The sequence below is a fragment of the Pecten maximus genome, chromosome 1, assembly GCF_902652985.1.
Source record: "Pecten maximus chromosome 1, xPecMax1.1, whole genome shotgun sequence".
NCBI classification, from domain to species: domain Eukaryota; kingdom Metazoa; phylum Mollusca; class Bivalvia; order Pectinida; family Pectinidae; genus Pecten; species Pecten maximus.
The window spans coordinates 46,717,249-46,741,100 of NC_047015.1; the positions used below are offsets into that span (position 1 = coordinate 46,717,249).

The following is a 23,852-nucleotide window of genomic DNA, read 5'->3' on the forward strand; positions in this document are numbered from 1 at the left end:
TAAAATACTAATGAGAGATTCTGTTCCTCGTGAAAATCGGGTATTATAAAACACTTCATACTGTGCTGTAATGGTCCACACATTTTTATCATATACCACAGCATGTTGTCAAGCTAGAAAACTATCACCAGATATTACTCGTTGTAAATTAAGTCATTTTAATCTGTCTTCAAGATAAATATTGCTACGAAAAATTTTAACACAAACCAATGATGGTAAATACTGTTAAAATTTTAAAGTTTACTCCATATTATTACCAGTAAATCTTTTAAATGTCATCTTTTAGACATTTAAAACTAAATTTCTTGATGATAAGTTAGTCCAGCATCCAGCAATCCTGGTATTGTGATTAACAAAAATACAATAATACCAGTCTTTGACATAATCTGAGCACTTCTCTTATTTAGCGCCAAAATAACAAGATGATGGACAATCCTGTTTTACAGGTATACAAATTATTTGTAACATCTATTACAATTGTCCAATAAATAATCCAATGTAACTACATTCACTATGTAACAGTTATAACAGTACATGTGTATTAAATACAAATTGTAAATGAAAAAGTAAAAAAAAAAAAAAATAATAATGATATTTTTTTTAATATTTTTCCATCTTTCACCAAACACATTGATATACAAATGTACAACATACTGAGTAAATGAATGAAAATAAAAGATGTTTTTATTTATATACAATATATATAAGACTAACAATTTTGTTAAATGCACACACAGGTATTAAAAAAAGGCTTCCTGAGAATAGACCAGAACATACATAGTTACAAAGAAGAAAAGAAAATTTCTATAAGTCCTACATAAACAATATCAAACCTACTGGAACATTTATTGCTTTCTATGTATACTTGTAAAGAAACAACACAGAAATACCCAACAAAAACTTGTACTGCACCAATAAATCTCAGAAACCAGCACTTCATAACAACAAACCCATAATGTCATTTTCCTTATTTCTTGTGTTGTGTATTTTATACAGAAAACACATGTTTTAGAGTAAGGAATTAATTATGAATAAAAAATACACCAAAATGTACCTCTCAAAACCAAAAATAAGAAATGCAGATTATGAGCAATATTTGTAAAATTTGAGATTTCTTTCAAAATTGCATGCCTAAGTAACTTTACATTACCAGGTAATAAGGAGAGTAAGCCTTAGACTAACTTTGGACAAAATCTGTATCAGAAAAATGAATAAAAGAGAAGGGCTTTAACTTCTATCAAACTACAACACATTGATATCAATAACTCATATGGGCATGACTACCTTGGCTACTGATCATTATACAAAGTTTCATACATATTTATATCGATCAAGTCAAGTAGGGGTATTTCAGACTTTACAAAAGAATATCAGGGAAGGGACATAACTCCCAAGGAAATCCTCCAAATCACAACATAGATTGCACGAACAGATTTGAACTGAAGTTCTAGTAATGTTAACAATGTGTCATAAAATATTTGAGAAGGCAAGCAGTATTGCATATTATAGATAAACCTCTGTCCACAGTTAGTTACCATATTTATGCTTCAATAAGCCCATGCCTGATAATAAGCCCACCTATTTATACTGCTGATCAGAACTTAATCATTTTTCTGTACTATCTACCAGGGCTTACTACAGGATGAATACAGTACATGGACGGATATCCTGATATACCCCACTACCCACCTAACTTTATCAGGTCATAATAACTCAGTAATTTCCACTTTGAACGATACCACAGAGTTCTCTACTAAAAGACAATATCACAGAACACTGTAAGTGAGTGTAATTAAATGAACCTGTATGAAGAGACTAGACAATAATATCATATTTCACATTACATCTAATAGTTAAGAAACCTGTATAACTGCCTATCACCTCTTGTAATAAAATAAAAAATTTGTGATCAGAGACTGTATTTAAATTCTTTGCAGTCATATTGTGTAAGTTAAAAACAACAGTCAAATATTTCCATAAAAATCACCAAAAAAAAACAGAAAACAAATGTAGTGGTAGAGACAGGTAAATTGGTGCTCTTGGTGATTATGACTCAAGTCATGCTGAGATGGGTAGGCTTAACTATTGCATACAGGTTAATACAACATATACAGATGTATAGGGAAAAAAACTTCTATATGATGTCTCAGATTTAATTTCCCATTCCATTTACAAAACCTTTTTCAAGACTTCTGATTTTATTTCACCAGTTATTAATGTAAATTTGTTAAAATATAATGCTCTTGTACATTTCCGTCCTGAGATATATATCATGTTCTCGACATTTTATTTGCTTGTACCAAACAGATATGAATACATATTGTATTTCCTTTTCCATTTTTAATTTATCAACGGATTGATATTTCTTTAAAACACCAAAATGTTAGTATTATAGAGAGTTTTGATATACATTGATTAAGAAACTAAATTAGTATATATACAACAGTTTGTTCTTATTACTATTCCAGTTTACTGTGTAATGTCAGCATGACATTTATAAAACAGTCTATATCCTTAATACTGTATTATTGTTTATATAGTTAATACTATTATTACTGTTTATTATAAATCCAAAACAATAACAGATGCACCATTTCTTCCCTTTAAAATGTTGTAATTATTTCTTCTGATTTTGTGCAAGTGGAAACAATTTTCCCAAGTATAAATATTTTCTGATTGGGATAAATACATTGTTCTTGTTAGACATCTAAAATATATGACGATGAGTTTCTTGTGTCCAGTAGTTGTCTCCCTTAGGATTTCTCTGGCTGTTCTAGTGGTTCATGGTTAGTCCTACTTGGTCAACATTCAGGGTGGCAGCAGTGCTGTACGGGTCTATATCCGAATCCTCTTTCAGGGGACAGTAGTCAAAGTTTGTCTGCTCTCCAATATCAGGGCTGCGTTCAGGCAATCCAGATATCTATAATTGTTAATTATTCAAAAAGTTAATGACTATGATAGATTAACAAGCATGTGGGATATTTGTGTATGTGCAAGTCCACAAATAATTAACCAGACAGATTTTGTTACTTGATGGTAAATTATAGATATCTTATTAATCTTTGATCATTTGTTTTTAAACAAATGTCATTTCTTCCGAGTGTCTCCCCTTAGAGATAAATTATATACTCTACTTTAAATATTGTTAGTTTACTTTTCCACATTTATACAATTCTACAATGTCTAAAAATAATGAAAAAAATATAAAGAAAATGTTCAGGTAATCATTTGAATTTATTCATATGAAACACTATAGCTATCCAGGAATGTGTCCACATAAACTCTGACTGAAAGTCATGGGTGGGATGGGAGGGGGCTTAACACAAGAAAATTAACTTCAATAAAGTCTAAATATGTTAATCCTACTGAACAGAAATACATACTCCTGTTCTTATTATTAGGCATGGTATTATTACCAGATACATACAGTACCTGCTACCATTCACAACTTACCATATAAGGTCATAATTATACACACTGTAATATCAGCAATGTCACAATATTACCTGGTAACTTACCTATACCTGTCCGCCGCCCTCCTGTAGTGTCCCCACCCAATATTAACTTACCTATACCTGTCCGCCGCCCTCCTGTAGTGTCCCCACCCAATATTAACTTACCTATACCTGTCCGCCGCCCTCCTGTAGTGTCCCCACCCAATATTAACTTACCTATACCTGTCCGCCGCCCTCCTGTAGTGTCCCCACCCAATATTAACTTACCTATACCTGTCCGCCGCCCTCCTGTAGTGTCCCCACCCAATATTAACTTACCTATACCTGTCCGCCGCCCTCCTGTAGTGTCCCCACCCAATATTAACTTACCTATACCTGTCCGCCGCCCTCCTGTAGTGTCCTCACCCAATATTAACTTACCTGTACCTGTCCACCGCCCTCCTGTAGTGTCCCCACACAATATTAACTTACCTATACCTGTCCGCCGCCCTCCTGTAGTGTCCTCACCCAATATTAACTTACCTGTACCTGTCCACCGCCCTCCTATAGTGTCCCCACCCAATACTAACTTACCTGTACCTGTCCACCGCCCTCCTGTAGTTTCCCCACCCAATACTAACATACCTGTACCTGTCCATCGCCCTCCTGTAGTGTCCCCATCCAATATTAACTTACCTGTACCTGTCCACCGCCCTCCTGTCCTGTAGTGTCCTCACCCAATATTAACTTACCTGTACCTGCCCACCGCCCTCCTGTAGTGTCCTCACACAATATTAACTTACCTGTACCTGTCCCCACCCAATATCAACTTACCTGTACCTGTCCATCACCCTCCTGTAGTGTCCTCATCCAATATGAACTTACCTGTACCTGTCCCCACCCAATATTAACTTACCTGTCCACCGCCCTCCTGTAGTGCCCTCACCCAATATTAACTTACCTGTACCTGTCCACCGCCCTCCTGTCCTGAAGTGTCCTCACCCAATATTAACTTACCTGTACCCGTCCATCGCCCTCCTGTAGTGTCCTCACACAATACTAACTTACCTGAACTGTCCCCACCCAATATCAACTTACCTGTACCTGTCCACCGCCCTCCTGTAGTGTCCTCATCCAATATTAACTTACCTGTACCTGTCCCCACCCAATATTAACTTACCTGTCCACCGCCCTCCTGTAGTGCCCTCACCCAATATTAACTTACCTGTTCCTGTCCACCGCCCTCCTGTAGTGTCCCCACACAATATTAACTTACCTGTACCTGTCCACTGCCACCCGGCACACCATACTGTGGGTTCTCAAATGCCACAGAATCTGGTCGAGAGAAACTTTTTAATCCTCCTCGTTTCCTAAAATTAGAAACAATATATTAAATTCAAAATGAAATTGGAGTAACCTTTGATAGTATAGAATAACAACATATTAAAATGCAATAATCTATGTACTGTATAGTGATTGTATTTTGCAGATTTTTTTTTTCGCTACATTCCGAGTTTCCACTAAAATCTGCAAATTCTAAACACCAGTGAAATATTTAGCAAGAAGATGTGTCAAAGTACCGTATCGTTACTCTTTGAAATTGTAACTCAGCTTTACCTAATTTTAGAACACATGTTAATCGAATGAAAAATAAAAGTTGGGATGTGAAATATATTCCGACTCACTCCTTTTACGTGCAAGGTACCTGTGAATATTTTGGAATGAAATAACTGGTGTACGACAGCAATCGGGACGGTGTATACAAAACACAAGATTTTTGCACACATTGACAAGCTGTGTCCCCCTTCTTAAACAGATTTACTCACAAACAATTATACAAAAGAAAGCATTGCAAAGCAAACTAGCAAACAATAACTGAAAATGATATTGATATATAACAGATCCGTATATTATAGGAAGAGGTGTGTGAAATTTAACCACCAAAAATATGTTCCCAAAACAAATACACAAAATATTGACCCCCACGAATTTAAAGCCCTATACAGTACATCTATAACTACTCTTCAAGAGTGCGATGTAGGACATTTCATGCTCTAACAGTTTGATGCATAATTTGTACTGAAAAAATATTTCTGAAAATCAGGCAGCATGTCATTTCCATATTGTTCTCACCTGATAAATAGGAAGCCCAGCACTGCTGCTGCTACAACCACCAAGATGACAATGATCACACCGACCACTACGCCAGCATTGGGCCCTCCTTTCTGTCCAGCAGTAGTAACCTTAGGTGCTAATATAGAAAAAAAAATAACATCAAAATTTTTGGAGTAAATTAATGTGGACTATTCTGGCACCTTGTAAAACCAAGAATTACACATAATTGTATGTGTGGTCGCCTGTCCCGCTTTGTCACACATAATTAAGAAATTATTAATATAAAAAGCATTTGACATATAGTACTTAATTAGGGATATATCTAAAGACACAAATGAAACTGAAGGTCAAATCCCAAAGTGCTGTCAGAATGGCTATGTGCTGCCTTTCCGATATCCATCGTAGGCGACACAAAAACTGGGATTAACAGCATTGTAATGTATAGATATTCTCACAGGTAAACTTTAGAATACCCAACAAAAAGGTGTAAAATTTAAAACAGAATACACAGGGAGGTCTTGTCTCCTAATTTATGAACTGATAACAGAATGGGATACCGGTAAGTCCTGTTGACCATTGGACAGCGAGTATTACCAGTAAACTAGTGAAACAAGACCCAATATCAACAGAACCATTCTCCCTTAAGATGATCACTTCATCAGCTCCACAAAGTAGTATAGCTACAAATGTTCTCTTCATAAAACTATATCTGTTAAGTGACATCTTTTTAAAAATACCTCCATTAAGAGACCACCTCTATTAACAGAAAACTACCTCTTTTAAAAGACCATTTCTCTAAACAGACCACCTCTGTTAAAAGACCACATCTATAGAGACCACCCTTATAAAGAATACACCTCTGTTGAGGGACCATATTTATTGATAAAACTACCTCTTCAAAGATACCAACTTTGTTAAGACAGTGACTTCTGTAAAGAGCTCGGCTACATATGATATAAATGTTGTGTTAATAGTGAGTCTCCAAACAACTAAGATTATAAGAATACAGAAATTACAAAATATACTGACCATGAGATTTAACTAAAGCAACCATTAATAAACATCATTTCCCTTTTTATAAATATGGATATCACATTAAAAAAAAATTGTTGCACTGGAAAACATCAAGGGAGATAATCATAAATACCATTCTTAGTTAGAACTAGAATTTTAGTTGAGTTGCTTCCTCTCCCAAATCCATTGTTTGCCGACACTTGGATGCTGTATAGGGTAGCATAGTTAAGATCCGTCAGTATCAATTTGATTTCAGTTGTGGTTTGCTTAAATAAAAAAAGTTATAAGTAATGTTTTTATAATTATGTATAAATAGCTGGTTCGTACCAAAGGTGGTCACAGCTTAAGTAATAAAATACTGGAAAACTATCGAATTTCACATATGAAGTTTCTGTCTCTTTCTCAGATTTTATACTTGACAGTCTAGCATCTAGCTTTACCATGAAAGCATTTGCTTACAAATAGCTATATAATGGTCTACAATCTTTTATTGATATTCTGACCATATGTACCGAAAGCTGGGAGACATTAATTATATAACATAGTGTGGAAATAGGAATCGAGCGTGAGAATCTTCCCAAGTCTTCTGATGTCATTGTATAGATTAAACTTTTTCCCAGATAGATCTTCTAATTGATGTCTATTTCATGATTGTTTTCTCTTTTTATGTTTGAATCTGTTGTTGTTTTCTTTTGAATATGTCTTTGTTTGGTCATGTTGTTTACATCATAACACACTGCATTAAGGGATTCAGAAGCTAAATCTACAGATTAATTTGTCGGCCTGACAATTCAGACTAGAGGATTTCCATCAATATCTGTGTAATTACACATTTTTTTCAGAACCCAACATAACATGAAGTTTAATCAAGAATGTACCAGGCAACATTTTGTATTTTGTTCAATATTATCAGAAAATTGCCATTTGCTTACAGCGGTTACCACCTTTAAGAAATCTAGGTTATTACTGTATATACAGAGAGCTATACCCCGGTATTGTAAAACATTAATAATAATTAATGCTATTTGTTTATTTTCAAAAATCTCAAAGGTCGTCTTAATTAGGATCTGGCCAATGTTTGTTTCAAGAAATACAAATCTGGACCAAGTTTGTTAAAAGAAATCATAATTTAGACTACTTTTGTTAAGAGAAACCATAATTTGGACAACTTTTGTTTAGAGAAATCATAATTTGGACATCTTTTGTTAAGAGAAATCATAATTTTGACAACATTTGTTAAGAGAAATCATAATTTGGACAACTTTTCTTAAGAGAAATCATAATTTGGACAACTTTTCTTAAGAGAAATCATAATTTGGACAACTTTTGTTTAGAGAAATCATAATTTGGACAACTTTTCTTAAGAGAAATCATACTTTGGATGACTTTTCTTAAGAGAAATCATAATTTGGACAACTTTTGTTAAGAGAAATCATAATTTGGACAACTTTTGTTAGAGAAATCATAATTTGGACAACTTTTCTTAAGAGGAACATTTGGATGTGTACCATATTAGAAGCTCCCTTTGTGCTATAGTAGACTGTATAACTTTCTGCTGGCCCTTTGAGTGGTGGCATCCATGTCAACATGATATCATTGTAGTCCTTCAAAGTTCCTTTCACAGTTAGTGGCTCGGATGGCGGAATACCTAAAACAACAACAATCAGTTTAATGTAATATACTTTGTTAGCTGGTGAACTTCACAATGAATTTCATGGCTATGGCTTTTTAACAAGTGTTATAAAAGGCTTTAGCTAATTTCCCTATAGTTACAGTATAGTTAACAAAAAACGCATCAATTACATGTTTTCCTTACAGGAAAATATATCCTGTGTAAGAAGTATCCTTTATCCTGTGTAATATTAATCAGGAAATGAGCACTGAACTGTTTGATAAAGAAAGGAAGTAAAAATGTAACAAGGTTAACAAGGCAGCAAATGACAGCCACGGCCACCACATGTACAGACCCTGAAGCGTTTAACGTTCCCTCCAAACGCGGACGAAACGCAAAACGAATTGGGAAAACCAAACGCAAACGCTACTAAACGCAAATGCAAAACGCTGAACGAAAAACGCTAAACGCGTTTCCGTAAACGCAAAACGGAAAACGCAAAACGCAATACGCTCGACGATAAACGCAAACGCAAAGCGCAAAACGAAAAACCAAAACTGACAGTTATGAATGAGACCGGAAAAGCAAATCTTCATCGTAGTTACCGATCCGGAGTCCGGTCGTTAAGTGATCCGGCACTTACAAATAATATCGGTGCTTGGATTCTACGGATATCGTTATCATTTCAATTTTTCTTTTACAACTGAAAGTCGTCTCATATAACATATTATCGTTTTGCACATATATATTACTTTTCCAAAACACTATGTTAATATATATCGCGGCACTACTGAAAATCTAATCGGATAGTGTGTGATTTTGCATCTGCATTTTAGGGGGGGAAATAATAGAATTATAAATATGAGGTCAAAACACATCAGAAACATTTGGATAATTCTTCTCTGAACCTTTTTAAGACATGGAGAAAGTAGCATTAAAAGTAATAAACGGGTCTTTTTTTTTTTTTTTTTTTTTAACTTTCGACTTGTATCTCGCGAAGTCAGTAATTCACTGAAAATTTGTAAAAATACATGAAGAGTACTGCAGTAACTTTTATCCCTTTTTCCCTATCTTCAGGAAATATAAGTCTACAATCATATTATTTCTTTGGATTTTTCATAATATTGATCAGTTCCCGTGGATGTCACTCCCCGATCAGACTGTCCGTACGTAACTTTTTCATTGGTAACGCTCTGAAGGCCAGTGTGACAGTCAAGGCCCGAGAGACGAGGATCGTTCCTGATTGGTTACTGCATGTTATATAGTTGCTACATGTACATGGACTTTTTCGTAACACATGTGATGCTGTTACCTGTTCGATTATTAATTAAACAAGACTACACACGTACTACCGCACACAATCAGACGATGGCGTACTTTAGTCGGTATATGTACGTGTACGTGTACAATGTATAGTCAATAGTCATAGTAAAATGTATTAAAACTGTATGTTTTGAGTGAAAAAAACTCCCACACTCCATAGCAATGAACAAGAAATAAAATGATAATGTGTTGACATTCTGATAAATTATGGAAGTATATATATTTTCATCTACAATGTAGCCACACGTCTGCTTGACTTTAAAATCCTGTTTAACTGGCCTGCCCGGACAAATAATTGTCTTGGTGAGCAAATACATAATGTTATATTTGTTTTACGTAAATATCACAGTGTTTCAATTTTCTTGTTTCAGGTATCCCGTGGCTGAAATACGTCTGCAGAAAATCCAATCAGATGCAGTTGTCTTACCTGTATCTAGCCGTAACGAGCCTGGCTATCTTGTTTGATTTAAGCACACACATACACACTGATATATGTAACATTTTGACAATATTCATAATATAACAGGACGTACAGATATCTTGTAACATTTTGATTATTTTCGAAATCAAATGGACGTAAATATCGTACAGAGACACATATGTATCATGGACCATTTTGATAATTTCCTGAATAGAAACAGACATGTGTATCGTTAGCATGTTTATAGGTTTGTGAAACATAAAGAAAACGGGATGTACTTGTATTGTCCATGTTGGTAACTTTCTCTTTATAACGGGACGTATATATACAATAGTGGGTCACATTCTAATAATTCATTAAACAGAACAGGACGAACATAGCGTACGACTATTTTTATGGAGGCGTTTTTACGCCTGCCATATTGCGATCACCTACGAGTTGTGACATCACAATCTCTCACTTTCGTTTTCGTTATATTTCCTTTTACAGTTCATTTTGCGGTTTCTTTCGGTTCATATATGATGTAGTTGAACTATGTATGTATTTTTTAATATAACAGTATATGTATCGTGTGATATTTTGACAATTTTCTTGATACAATAATTTGTTATATCACTACAGACTAAATATGTGATATAATTGTAGTAGCTCCAGACCAATATAAAAGAATGGGAACCAAAAGGTTATTTTATTTTAGGTAATAATATGTAAAATCATATATCAGGGATATAGAATTCTCGAAAGAATTCCAGAAGTAGAAATTTGGATTAACCCATGACTAGCAAGAGGATGTCTTCATAATTTCGTCAGTTGAAAGATCGTGAGGTTGTAGTACAGAGGACGTAAAACCTGTTAAATAGATAATATGTAGAAGGAGTGGAAGCAGTCACAATGTAATTTCGGTCAGATGAATAACTTGCAGATAAATACATTGTTGTTTGATATTGACTGCGCGTGTGTCATTTAAAACAATGATTTGATAGCTTTGTCAAAAACTGAAATACATGTATATTCCAAATCTAAAAATAATAGGAACAAGTTACCCAGACGTTGTTATTTTTGTGAGTAAATGTGGCCACATCTTTATAGGTTGACGGATACGAGTTGGAAAGGATACCCGTCATCTGTTAAATTAGTCGTATTGGATTTAATCAATATTATAGCTTTGTTAGCTGTAAATATCATCGTGAATGTCTTAATGTATCGATGTTCATTGTACGTCAGTTTTCAGCCACAGTTAAATCAGAGACCTATATAATAAATATAGGTCTCTGGTTAAATCTAGATTTTCTATGAATTTCAATCAAGATTAAAAACTTGGACCCACGGACGGATAGAACATAAAAACATCAGAACACATATTAATTTGCTGATCTTCCTTGTTAATTGATAATAAACATGGTGCATTTTGCGAGTATAATATGATCGATGTCGCAAAATAGAACCATTGTGTTTGTGAGTTGTATAATGTTCCCCATTTTAATAGTGAATCGTCTGATATGGATGTAAAATTACCCCCTTTTACAAATAATACCAAACTAACAATTATATATCATATTCGAGGTTATATAAATAACTTGCTGCATTTACGAAAGCGCCAACTCTATCAAAATTACATTTGGTCAGAACGGAATGTCTACCGGACATATACCCGACACCTGCACATGGCTAATTGGGCCACCCGTGGATAATGTCTTGACAGAACACGAGTGCTTGACAGGTAAGTAGAGTACCTGTCTAACCAACGCCTCCAGCCCTTATCAAACTGTTAGATCTGATTCGGGTACAGGTACGGGACCGGGCTTGGAGCAAGCAAATACTCAAGATGCTTATTAATTAAACGTACAGTAGACTCGATATCAGCACCTTACGTATCATTGATATTACGTTATACATCGTTGGTCCAAAATAATACAAAAATATAAGATAATATTTAACACTGTTACTTTCGACAGATATTTTTAATTTGATTTTTGTTTGGGGGGGTCGATGTATGACGTTGTGTCCTTGCCATGGATATCCACTACTTTAATTATCCACGGTACAGCCTGAATTTGTTACCGTTTGGATGTCCGTCGTCCATTTGTGAAGAGAAAATTTCATAAGAAGCAAAAATTCATGCACTATGTTATTGTTGAAAGAATCTGATGTTGCCACTGCCCTAGCTAGTTACAATACACAACCTCTGCTGGTCAAGATGCCACTAATTACATGTCAATTATCTTGTTGATGAGAAGTTAGAAAATCGTCAAAATGTTACACTATGTATACCTGCTGTTCAGGAAATTATCAATCTGCTACTGTACACGATATAAAAATGTGTGATTAAATGTGTATCTCGTATTCAACAAAAATATTGTACGATACACAACTGTTTACGGACGTAAATTGAGTCTCTGATGTGTCCCATTATATTAGCAATGACGTATTTATGAAATCGATCAGATATACATGTACATGTGATATATATATGTCTGCGTATTTGGAAATTTATTAGAACGCTACCGGGTAAATATGTCAAAATATGTTAACGGATATAGGTATTAAGTATTTATCAAAAGTGATAATAGCCAGATTCGCTCAGGCCGTACACAAGTAAGAAAACTGCAGCAACTGGTTAGAAATTTGGTCCGATTTTCTGCAATCGTATTACAGCCATGGGATACCTGAAACAAGAAAATTGTAAAAGTATTATATTTATGTCAAAACAAATAACTTGTTCACTAAGATTAAGACTAATATTTTTCCAATTCCGTCAATTAACCATTAACACAGCGATGAATCCATAATGAATTAAAAGGACAACAGTGGCACTCACGGTAAGTAAGTACAGGTAGCTAAAAATATATATATCGAGGCTTTCCCGAACACGGATAATCGTCGTGCCACACCCAGCAGCTGGCTCCACTTTTAGTTTTACACGCGCATGCGTACTCAACTGTTGTCAATTCTAACAGGGAATTACATCCGGCAGACGAAACGCAAACGAAAGGAAACGCAAAACGCAAACGCAAAGTCAACTTAACGCAAACGCAAACGCAAACGAACGGAAATGAGCGCAAAACGCAAACGCAAACGAAAAACGCTCGACGAAACGAAGCGCAAACGAAACAAAACGAAAGGAACGCAAACGCAACGTAAACGCGTTTGAGGGAATGTTAAATGTTTCAGGGTCTGTAGGCCTGGCTCCCGGTGATAATTAATAACATTACCATCTATCACTTAACATACATTGGTAAAAATGAATTTAATAGTGATCTATATGTAACAGATAGCCTAGATCAAATCACATTCAACTGGAAGACAGCCAAAAACTTTGTTACCTCAAACTCGGATAATTCAAAGACCCTTCTTGATTTGAAGTAAATCCATGCAGTTCCGATGGTGAAATATTCTGCATAAAATATACCCGGTTATCTCAAATACTCAGGACACCTCAAACTGTGTTCATGATACCAATAACTTCGATAGAACCAAGATCAATTTACATTTAACTACAAAAGGCGTAAATATCAAAACCTTCTACACCCGACACAATCCTGAGAATCTCATGTTACAGTGATCTATTGGGAAGAGTTACAGTTACAACCCAAATCCTTTGACATCAGTATAATTCTTCAACATTGTGACTAATTCAAAATCAAACTAGAAATAAGACAATTTAAAATTTTACTGTTATGTCTTTTCTTCTCATGAACACATTTGAAAGCTGATAAGTACATATATAATAATTATGGTTTTAACACTGATATGCCTGATGGGGTAGGTCTGAGGTATTTTCTGGCTTACATGTCTCATACTTTTTCACTTGATTCTCTGATAGGAAAACTTTTTTTCAAAACTGGAGGTTTTTGGTATACCAGTAATTGTTGCTAAAATTTAATCATAATTATTCCTCTAGAATATTTTATCATAACCTCATGGACAGTCAATTCAGATTTAATAATAAGTTGTATTAGATAATGTATTGTCCACACCAGTACATGTATTGTTTATACAAATGTATTGTTTATAAAAGTGTATTGTTTATACAAATCTATTGTTTATATAAATGTATTGTTTATACAAATGTATTGTTTATATAAATGTATTGTTTATACAAATGTATTGTTTATACAAATGTGCTGTTTATACATTTCATTGTTTATACATTTCATTGTTTATTCAAATGAATTGTTTATACAAATGTATTGTTTATACAAATGTATTGTTTATACAAATGTGTTGGTTACAATAGCAAATGTAATATTACCTCTTATGGTGAGATTCCTGGCATATCCTGGCAGACTCTGACCAGCCTTGTTCTTGGCAATGACCCAGAATCTGTACGCTGTGATCTCCGGATATTTTAGTGACCAGGTGTGAGTAGTGTTGGTCTGTGGATCACAAAAATCACATAAATTTCACCTAAAACAAGAGGCCCATGGGCCTTAACGGTCACACTTCATCTCAGGTGACCTAAAAAAGCTGTACCTGTCCAATAATGAACAAAACTGTGCCATACAGGTGTTTTACACTTATATGACCTTTAAGTGATACTAAAACCCAATGGACTTAACAAATGTTGAATCATAAAAGGTTAATAATTTAACCAGTTGATTACATAATTATTTTACATGTTATTTAATTACAATTTGTACAATGTCAGGTACAGGGAAAAGTTTCCTGTGAAATCTGGTTGGAACGAATAACTTTTTAAAAAAATTTACATACTTTTACCAGTATTTAGTGAAAATCACCAAGAGTATTTGATTAAAAGACCATGATTAGTGAGGTAAGGAACTTTTTATATGCTTCAATTAGTGTACCTATCCTCCCTGAAAAAGGTGGGGGTGTGCTTATAGGGACAGGTATATTAATTAGGTCAAATACAGCCTTATAAGTAGTATTATATCCCAGTTACACATCTGGATCACTTCTGCTTTTCATACCGTTAATACATGTATCCGACACTCGTAGGAGAAATAGGGGTACTCACCACAGATACATGTTTGACCATGTTGCCATTGTATCTGTACCACACCTGGTAGAGATCAATAGTATTTTTATCAGCAGGTGGGTCCCAGTTAACCTCAATAATCTGACCCTTCAGTAGAGCCACCACATTCAATGGTTGAGAGGGTATCTTCTCTGTAGACGATACAAAGGAAAGGAAACGTAATATTGATTTCCAAAGATATGTTTCCACAGATTTTTCCTCTCAGAATTTGAACTGGAAGAGATATGTTTCCACAGACTTTCCTCTCAGAATTTGAACTGGAAACACACTAACATTATTCACTTTCATCTAAGATTGAATTCTCCATAACTGGAAAAAACACTCTAAAACATTATTCACTTTTATCTAAAGATTGAATTCTCCATAAGTTAAAAGGGAAAAATAATAGAATGTAAAAAATTCTATGATAAAATACAGTCCATAAAATTTATAAAGACAAAGATTAAAATTTGTATTACTAATAATTAGGTAAGAAATCTGACAGATTGAACCAGAATGATTTGATGAGTTCTTACCTAGACCTTCTTCAACACAGTTTAAGATAGGTTCAACCTGATCAACACATTCGTAGATTCTGGGATCATCTATATCTGGAACGACATTGCCACAGAAGTCCTGGCAGAATGTCGACACACCATTCTTCTTACAGCACTGGGTATGGTCCTTACCATCTGTAACACAATATATATAGTGTTTTCACCTTGTCTTTATCATTTTATCAAATCCTACTTCTTACTCCCCTTGGTGTGAGAAGACAATATTTGATATATTTCAAACCCTTCTCTTCTCCCGGATAAATTTACAGAAAATTTGCCTTTTTACTCATGACAACTGGATATGTTGATATATAAAATCCAGAAATATATTGTATGTTAAAGACATACCTGTGGCACATGTCACATAGTCCTCAAAGAAGGCTATACAGGGTGTGTACTTGACAGGGTCCTGTACCACTAAGGACAGGTCCACTCTATAGCTACACAGGTCCATGCAGTCCCCAGTTATGTTTCCTGTTCTTACAGCAAACTGAAATGACAACATGTACTACAGTTTATTTCTGGTATACTGTCGGCTATAAAATTATTTCATATAAAAAAGTGGTAAGGGTTATTTCCAGTGAAATATATATCCTACGAGAGGATTCCAAAAATACAGAATTTCTTCACATGTTAGGTGCTGGAGAAAACACAGCTTATTGATAAATAGTACTTTTATAATTAAATCACTCTTATGAGCAGTACCTATTTGAAGCACCTCGAGACCACTCATTGGTTATTACCGTTAAGATATTTTACTGGAATAGCCCTAAGATCAATTGCCTGATAAAAACTTAATGTAAAATCTATTCAAAAAAATAATATTATTCAAATAAATGAAATGTCAAATAATTGATAAACAAAAATTGAACAATGTCTAAAACAAAATATCTACGAATTGATATCTTTAGGCAACCACCTGGTTACTTTCTTCAGCCCTAACTTTAGACTAATCTGGTATGAGATTCAGTCATGTGACTCAGGGATTTACTCCAGGTCATGTGAGAGAATAAGGCTTTTATCAAATCAATATGTTCCCTACCATTACAAAACATACATGAAGGAGTCAAACTTAATATACTACATATTTTAAACAGGCTAATGCATACATTGCATTATACTTCTGGTGTATATCAATCAAAACTTTTCACACGTACTCTGTTCTTCAAATTCCCGATTCAAAGAAATGTCACTAATTGAAAAGGCCCAAAGGCTCCTACATGTACAGCAGGGCTCCTAGATAAGCTCCTGGAATCATCTGTAAGCATTCTCTGGACAATGCAATAAGAAATCCTCTCTATTTGACCAAAATCAAATTTCCATTTGCTCGGATTGCACAGATTTTGGTTTTAAGAGAATTCCCTTTGAAGCCTCTATTAGTGTACATTTACTATAAATGTTCATATTGATGTGGTCATTTTATTTTAGCACTCATTTCATTCCAGGCTAAAATAACTGTGCTAACTTATTATACTATGCTATCTAACACAGTCAAACCTCATTTACTCGAAGTCAGTGGGGCCATAAAAAAACCTCGAGCTGTCCTGAGTATTTGAGGCAACCAAGAATATTTTACACAGAATTTTAACTGTTGGAATTGATTGCTTACTTTGAGTAAAGCAGGGTCTTCAAGTTATCAGAGTTCTCAGAGTTCAAGATAATGCGGTTTGACTATGTGTACTATTTCTATAGCAAATAATGTATACACCAATCCATTTTTACACTAATCTGTTAGAATTTGGTAATGCGCTAAATTTAACTACACTGAAATTAGTATATTTTCATTATACGCTGTATAAGATATTACCTGACACATTCACAGCGGGAGTAGGTGTGATGGTCGGAGGAGGGGTTGTAACACTGTACTCCTCTGAAAATACAACAAAAGTGTAAAATATAGTTTGCATATACATGTATTATTTATACATATTTTAATAATTATAATTCTTACATCATTAAGATCTTTAAAGATTAGATATATTTCATCAAGTCTGATATAACTATAGAGACCTAGTTATGAATTAATCAATGACTCACAAAATAATTCATTTGTCAACGACTCACAAAATAATTCATTTGTCAATAACTCACAAAATAATTTATTTGTCACTGACTCACAAGACAATGCATTTATCACTGACTCACAAAAAAAATGGCGACACTATGGATGGAATACTTAAAAAAAACCACCCTGCTTACTTACTTTTTAATTGGACAGTTCCGTTGTGGGCTCCAAATTGATTAGAACCCTCACAGGTGTACTTCCCCAAGTCAGCATCACGCACAAGCAAAATGTGCAATTCAGCTCGTAACTCATGTGACTCTAAATCTGGATGCTGGTAAAAGGAACGTCTGTAGCTATAAGTTAGTTCTTTATCATCCTGATACCAATTAACGGTGGTGGGGAAACCTCTAAAACTGCACTGAAGGGTGGCACTATACCCCATGTCCACATTTGGCACTTTGGCTCCCTTTATCTGGGACATGGTAGGCGAGTCTACAAGCACAACCAGGACAAATACAGGTGATATGAAGAAGAAGAATTAAAATTACACTCATATAACAGGTAGATTCACAATCTTTTTTTTTTTTTTTTTTTTGCATGTTTCAAAATTTCTATTATATCGGATATACATTTCCACAAAAAAGATGTTGTTGAATATTTGTCAAAAAGTACCATTATATCTTTTAAATTTGTCTTTTTTTTCCAATATGAAAGAACACTGGTTGTGAAAACAAAATCTAGTTTTATCTTCAAAGTATAGGATATCATTACTTCATACAGAAAAAGGAACAGACAAACCCAGATGAACTTACACCTGACATTCAGGTTCAAACTCTTTGTTGAAGTGGCCAAATTTGGAACGGATGCTGTACACTTGTATAAGCCCTCTGAATCCGTGCTGGCAGTGACAGTGATGGTGCGAGAATTCTGGATCCTCTGGTTGTTCAGTATCCAGTAGACAGAGGTGGGAGTCGGACTGCCATAGGCATCACAGATCAGTTTTACAGACTGGCCCTTAGACACCACTCCCTGAGGACTCTGATAGACACTGACATCCATAAAACCTGATAACACAGCATCAATAAATCAGTATGTGACATACCAGGGAATAGGAAAACCTATAGTACATCTAATCTTCACCTCATTCTGTATATGATGGACTAGAACCAAAACTAAACATTAACAAGAGGCCCAATGTGCCTGTGTCACTCACCAGGTATTCACTTGCTTGATGATTCTTTGCCCTTTGTTAAGTCAAAAGAACTTCATTCTAGGCTTTTAAGGTAATCAGAAGAAGTCCTTCATGTGTTTGAAAAATATGACCGGTCATAACCTTGGTTGAAGGTCTTTTTGTATTGCAACATTTCTGGGGCTCCATTACAGAAACCTACCAGCCAAATATCATGATTCTTGGCCTTTTGGTTAACCAGATGAAGTCAATTTAATGTTTTAACAAATTTAACCCTTGAGACTTTGAATATGGGTCAAGGTCATGTTTCTTTTGCATAAACTTTATTCAGCATCTTCCAAAGGACCTATTAGCCAAATATCATGACACTATGACCAGTTCTCTTGATTAGTGAGAAGAAGTCTTTTAAAGGTTTTAACAAAATTGACCTCTGTGACCTTGAATATGGGTAAAGGAAATTTCACCTAGATATGACTCGAGACTTGACTCATGACCCCTGGAGTCTTGGTTACTGAGGAGAAATGGATTAACGGTTTTAAGGAATTTGACCCCTGTGACCTTGAATATGGGTCAAGGTAATGTCTTTTTGCAAACGTTATTGTACCACATCCAAAGAACCTATTGGCCAAATATCATTACTCTGGGAGACTTGGTTAGTGAGAAGAAGTTGTTTAAACGGAAAAGTTGACACTGGGCGGACGCAGGATGGATATTGGACAGACACAGGACGGACATCAGACTTAAGACAGGCAACAGATAAAGCACCATGGCATAAGCTAACTTGGCACTTTTGGCCACACGAGCTAACAATAGACCATATATCTTTATACAGGCACCAATAATATGTACACTTGCTATAAAATCTGTGATTTTCCAAACTCTTAATTTCACTATTTCCTACATAGAGGAGTTATTCTTCTTATCCACAGAATTCTTTTTCCAGTCCAGAGAACACTTTCTCCCATACACACAGTTGTCTCAGAAATTTTGATATCTCATTTCATTTAACAGTTTCAGCAACTTTAAGTCAATATCCAAGCCAATCAGACATCAAATTAGTGGACCTTGCATTCAACCTTAACCAATCAGGGACCAAGAAATATGCTATATCACTCATATCTCTTACAGTAAATCATTACATTACATCTACTACTAGAATACTGACAGGTCAACAAGGACCCCTGCTGTGTGCCTAATGTTGTATTTCAAAAAGATTGGCCCTCCGCAAGTTCTATTTTTAGCCAGTGACCTTGACCTTATTTCTGAATCAAAATCATCAGACAGTATTAAAGTTGTACATGTCATACCAGATGGAAATGTTGTTATGGTAATCTGAGGTGCCGGCAGACTACTGCCGTTTTTGTTGTAAGCCGTTACACTGATAGTGTACTGTGTTTCTGGAGCGAGGTTGGTAATGTTGACAAGCGTTTCTGTCACTCTCATCTGAAACATAAAATCTTAGCAGTGAGCTGGGAGTTAATGTTACCGATCCAATGACTATTGTACTTACTATACATATAATACAAGACCACTGGGGAATGTTTCTTTACTGGAAACAGGTACATATAGCTGATAATAATAATATGATTTGGCATAATGACTGGCTCTAACAGTAGCAGTTCTAGGGTAAAATAATCACAACACTGTGACGTTCATTCAAGGAAAAGTTCCAAACCGAACAACATTAACAAAACTAGTTATTTCTACAAAGTAGAACAGCAGTTGAAGCAAGTCAACATTTTAACTAAGACCAAACTTTTTTATGATATGATAATTATTTCTAGTTTTCATTTCCTTCCTGGTGTATAATATTGTAGGTATGTCTGTATGTGTAAGTAATAACTATTTCTTTAAAACGTTCAGCTTCATGTAAATCATATCATGTCAATTGATCTTCATTACACAGTTCTGAGTTTGGATAAGCCTTCCTCACCTTTGCCCCTTTCCAACCCTGACCTTATATAAATATACCGAACTAGCTAGGTTTTGTTTTCCTACCTTGACTGCAGTGCCTCCTTGATTTATGTGTTGGAGAACATAAAAACAATCTGTATCAGGACAATTTTCCTTTGGGGTACTCCAGGACACCAATATATACCGGGCATGTTTTTCAATGACCTTGAACTGTTGGGGAGGACTTGGTAGGTTCATCAGTCCTGTAGGTACAGATCCATAAATTAGTGATTTGTAGGTACAGATCCATAAATTAGTATCAAAATCACATGTACACATGGTAACAGTCCGAATTATCAACCTTTTTTATATCGGTCTAGCATTGATTGACAAAAATGGCACTAATCTAAGCCAGACCAATATAAACAAGAGGCCAATGGGCCTAAACGGTCACCTGAGTTTTGAAATATTTCTGTCAATTTGACCTTCCTGACCTCGCCCATTACCCCCTGGGGGTCAGTCAAGGCCAACATGTGCATGCCATCAAACTGTCATCTAATGCTAATAATGTTAACCAAGTCAGAATGAATTCCAATAGAAATCAAACAAATGATAGTCATTAATGTCATTTCCCTATATAAACTGCATGTATAGTAAAGTTTACCTCATACCCAGGGGCAAACATGAGACCCCAGAGTCGTGAAATTCACAATTTTGGTAAAGTATCTGAAGTTCCATCAATCTATGAAGAGTATTTGATTCTACCTTATTTGGGTCTTGAGAAGATTTTTGAAATTCAGTCAATCTGACCCCTTTTGGCCCCTCCCCTCAGTCCCCTGGTGGGAGGGGACCATATAATTCACCATTTTGGTTGACCTTGAGCCATGGAAGGTTTCTACAAAATTTCATTACAATTGGTTCAGGGTTTTTGAGCAGAAGTCGAAAATGTAAATTGTTTACGGATGCACGACGACGGACACAAGGCAATTAGAATATGTCATTTGAATCTTTGTCTCAGGTGACCTAAAAAGTTGATAAAACGTCAAAATAATTCAAATTAATTACATAGTTACAATAATTCAAATTAATTATATGGTTACAACATCATTCTTTAAGTGTTTTTAAAACAATTTTGTATCTCTAAATGCACTATAACCATTAATTGGGGACAATTCATTGCTACTGCAACAATGTTATAGGATTACACAGCAAGGTAGTTATAACAGGTGTCTTGTAATAATCAGCACAGTAATGTCAGATGAAAATTTGGAATCAATGTACGGCCAGCAAAAATGTTCTAAACATATATATTTTGGTGTTCAAAGTAAAATTAGTTGAAGCTTTAAATTAAAACCAACAGTTTAAAATGAAATGTACAAAGTAGTTATTTTGAAGCAGTTGAATGTGAATCATTTAACTGTATCATCAGTTATTTAGATTAAAACAAGAAATTTTAGATATTGGTATTATTTTGGAATGGAGATTATATTACAGTAGTATTTGTATATGTACTTAATCAACACATACCTTGGCTGAAACAAGTGACAATGTAGTCGACGTAGCTAAGACACAGGGCCCCGACAGCGTCCTGTGGGAGTGCTTGCCCCTGACAGTAGCCCAGGCATGGAGTTGGTACGCCATTAGCTCTGCAGCATCTCGTGTGGTCACGTCCATCTACACAAGCATTCCACAACATTTGATTAAAAAGAGGCCCAGAGGGCCTGAATCAATCACATGGCCAGTTAGGAATTATGACAAAATTACTATTTCCAATTTCCACAACGTTTGATTTAGTAGGTTAGCCATTATAAGAAGTTAATTTTCAGAGACAGCAATAAGCTATTTCATCTTGACTAATCTCCAAAAATGCCATGCTATGAAAATATTCTTCAAGAATAATATTTCTTGTCATGCAGGACTTATCTTCAACTTGAGTTAAAAAATGTTCAGATCTATACAGCTCTGCCAAGGATTGGACATTCAACAATCTTACCCAAAGAGTTGACAAATATTCATTTGAATTGTCTTCATTTCACCCTCAAGGTAGGGAATAATTATTTTTCTCTCATGTATTTCCTTCACTTTTCGTAGTGTTTCACCTATTGTTATATCCAGTTCAGGTCAACGTGTGCCATATGGCATAATCAGTCTTTGAAATGACAAATTTATGACTTGTGAGAGAAAAGTCAATATGTACCTGCCACACAAGCCAACACTTTGTTGAAGTCCATTTCACAAACAAGAGGGGACATGACAGGAGCCTCCATCATACAGACCGCCTGGCATTCGTCACTGATACCGGAGTCCTGGCAGCAGTCTACAAACATAAACAATGTCTACATCTTGTCTGTGTTCAATTTCGTCATGATTATCAGGAAATGTATAAAAAAAAACTAGAACTGTCGCCAGGATGGCTGACTAATACCCCCGCAATCTGCATGAGTCAATGGTGAATTGGAACTGTTAATTAGAGGCTAACTAAGATAACCCAGTAAAATAGTGACCAGTTGCCATAGCAACCATAATTTTGAGAAAAATAAAGTGGCATGAACATCTACACATGGTCCTCTATATTTGTGCGAAGTTTCATTGAAATCGGCCCTTCGGTTTAGGAGGAGTTGTCCGGACAAACTTAAAGTTATGGTTCTTATCAGAAAACCTGTTTATAGTGACCAGTTGCCATAGCAACCATAATTTTGAAAAAAATAGCATAAGCTCTGAAGAGCTTTTGTTTTGATGCCTGTAATGGTATAAATATGTTTGTATGGTGAGATATCAACGATGGCACGAATAAATCAGTTCTGTTTCTTTAATCTGTTGGTCATATGCAAAAGACATATGTAGCTTTGCAAAAAGAACTAAAAATATAAACTTTAATTACTTTGAGACAACTTCAAAACAAGTTGTATCAATTCATATTAATTACTCTTGGTGGCCCGGATAGAAGCACATGAAGGGTCTTAGTGTGGGAGTGAACCAGAGTTTACCACTGCGCCCAACGAACACTACACTGGATGTAGCTGTCAAAGGTGTTTAAAAGTGTTGAATTAATTAGATTTTTCAAACTGTTCCTTAATGGCCTGTCAACAGCTAGACTCATTTTTGGTCAAATGCTTGAGGTGTAACTACTCTTGATAGAAATGGTTAAATAAAGCATTCAAAGGCTCTAAAAGTGGTGCCCATGAGAATAGTGTTGGGGTAAACTATTAGTTGTTTTGATAAATAAATGATCATTTGAAGTTCCTATAAATAACGATTTATAACAATATAGCTGCCTCAAACTTAATACCAATTATCTAGCTTTCAACTAC

General features: G+C 35.1%; 1 protein-coding gene across 1 annotated transcript in view; it reads right to left on the reverse strand.

The window, feature by feature from the left end:
• Nucleotides 1-609: 609 nt before the first annotated feature.
• LOC117315107 (Ig-like and fibronectin type-III domain-containing protein 2) overlaps nt 610-23,852 on the reverse strand; it is a 60,450-nt gene continuing 37,207 nt past the window's right edge. The window contains exons 25-41 of the mRNA XM_033869277.1: nt 22,739-22,858; nt 22,069-22,215; nt 20,647-20,804; nt 19,956-20,091; nt 18,272-18,523; nt 17,658-17,951; nt 17,262-17,324; nt 16,214-16,260; nt 15,803-15,944; nt 15,434-15,589; nt 14,898-15,049; nt 14,172-14,295; nt 8,072-8,211; nt 6,697-6,829; nt 5,568-5,685; nt 4,711-4,804; nt 610-2,920 (exon numbers count right to left, since the gene is read on the reverse strand). Of these exons, the coding sequence (XP_033725168.1) occupies nt 2,774-2,920; nt 4,711-4,804; nt 5,568-5,685; nt 6,697-6,829; nt 8,072-8,211; nt 14,172-14,295; nt 14,898-15,049; nt 15,434-15,589; nt 15,803-15,944; nt 16,214-16,260; nt 17,262-17,324; nt 17,658-17,951; nt 18,272-18,523; nt 19,956-20,091; nt 20,647-20,804; nt 22,069-22,215; nt 22,739-22,858 (2,423 nt within the window). The 3' untranslated portion in view covers nt 610-2,773. The remainder of the gene's footprint in view (nt 2,921-4,710; nt 4,805-5,567; nt 5,686-6,696; nt 6,830-8,071; nt 8,212-14,171; nt 14,296-14,897; nt 15,050-15,433; nt 15,590-15,802; nt 15,945-16,213; nt 16,261-17,261; nt 17,325-17,657; nt 17,952-18,271; nt 18,524-19,955; nt 20,092-20,646; nt 20,805-22,068; nt 22,216-22,738; nt 22,859-23,852) is intronic.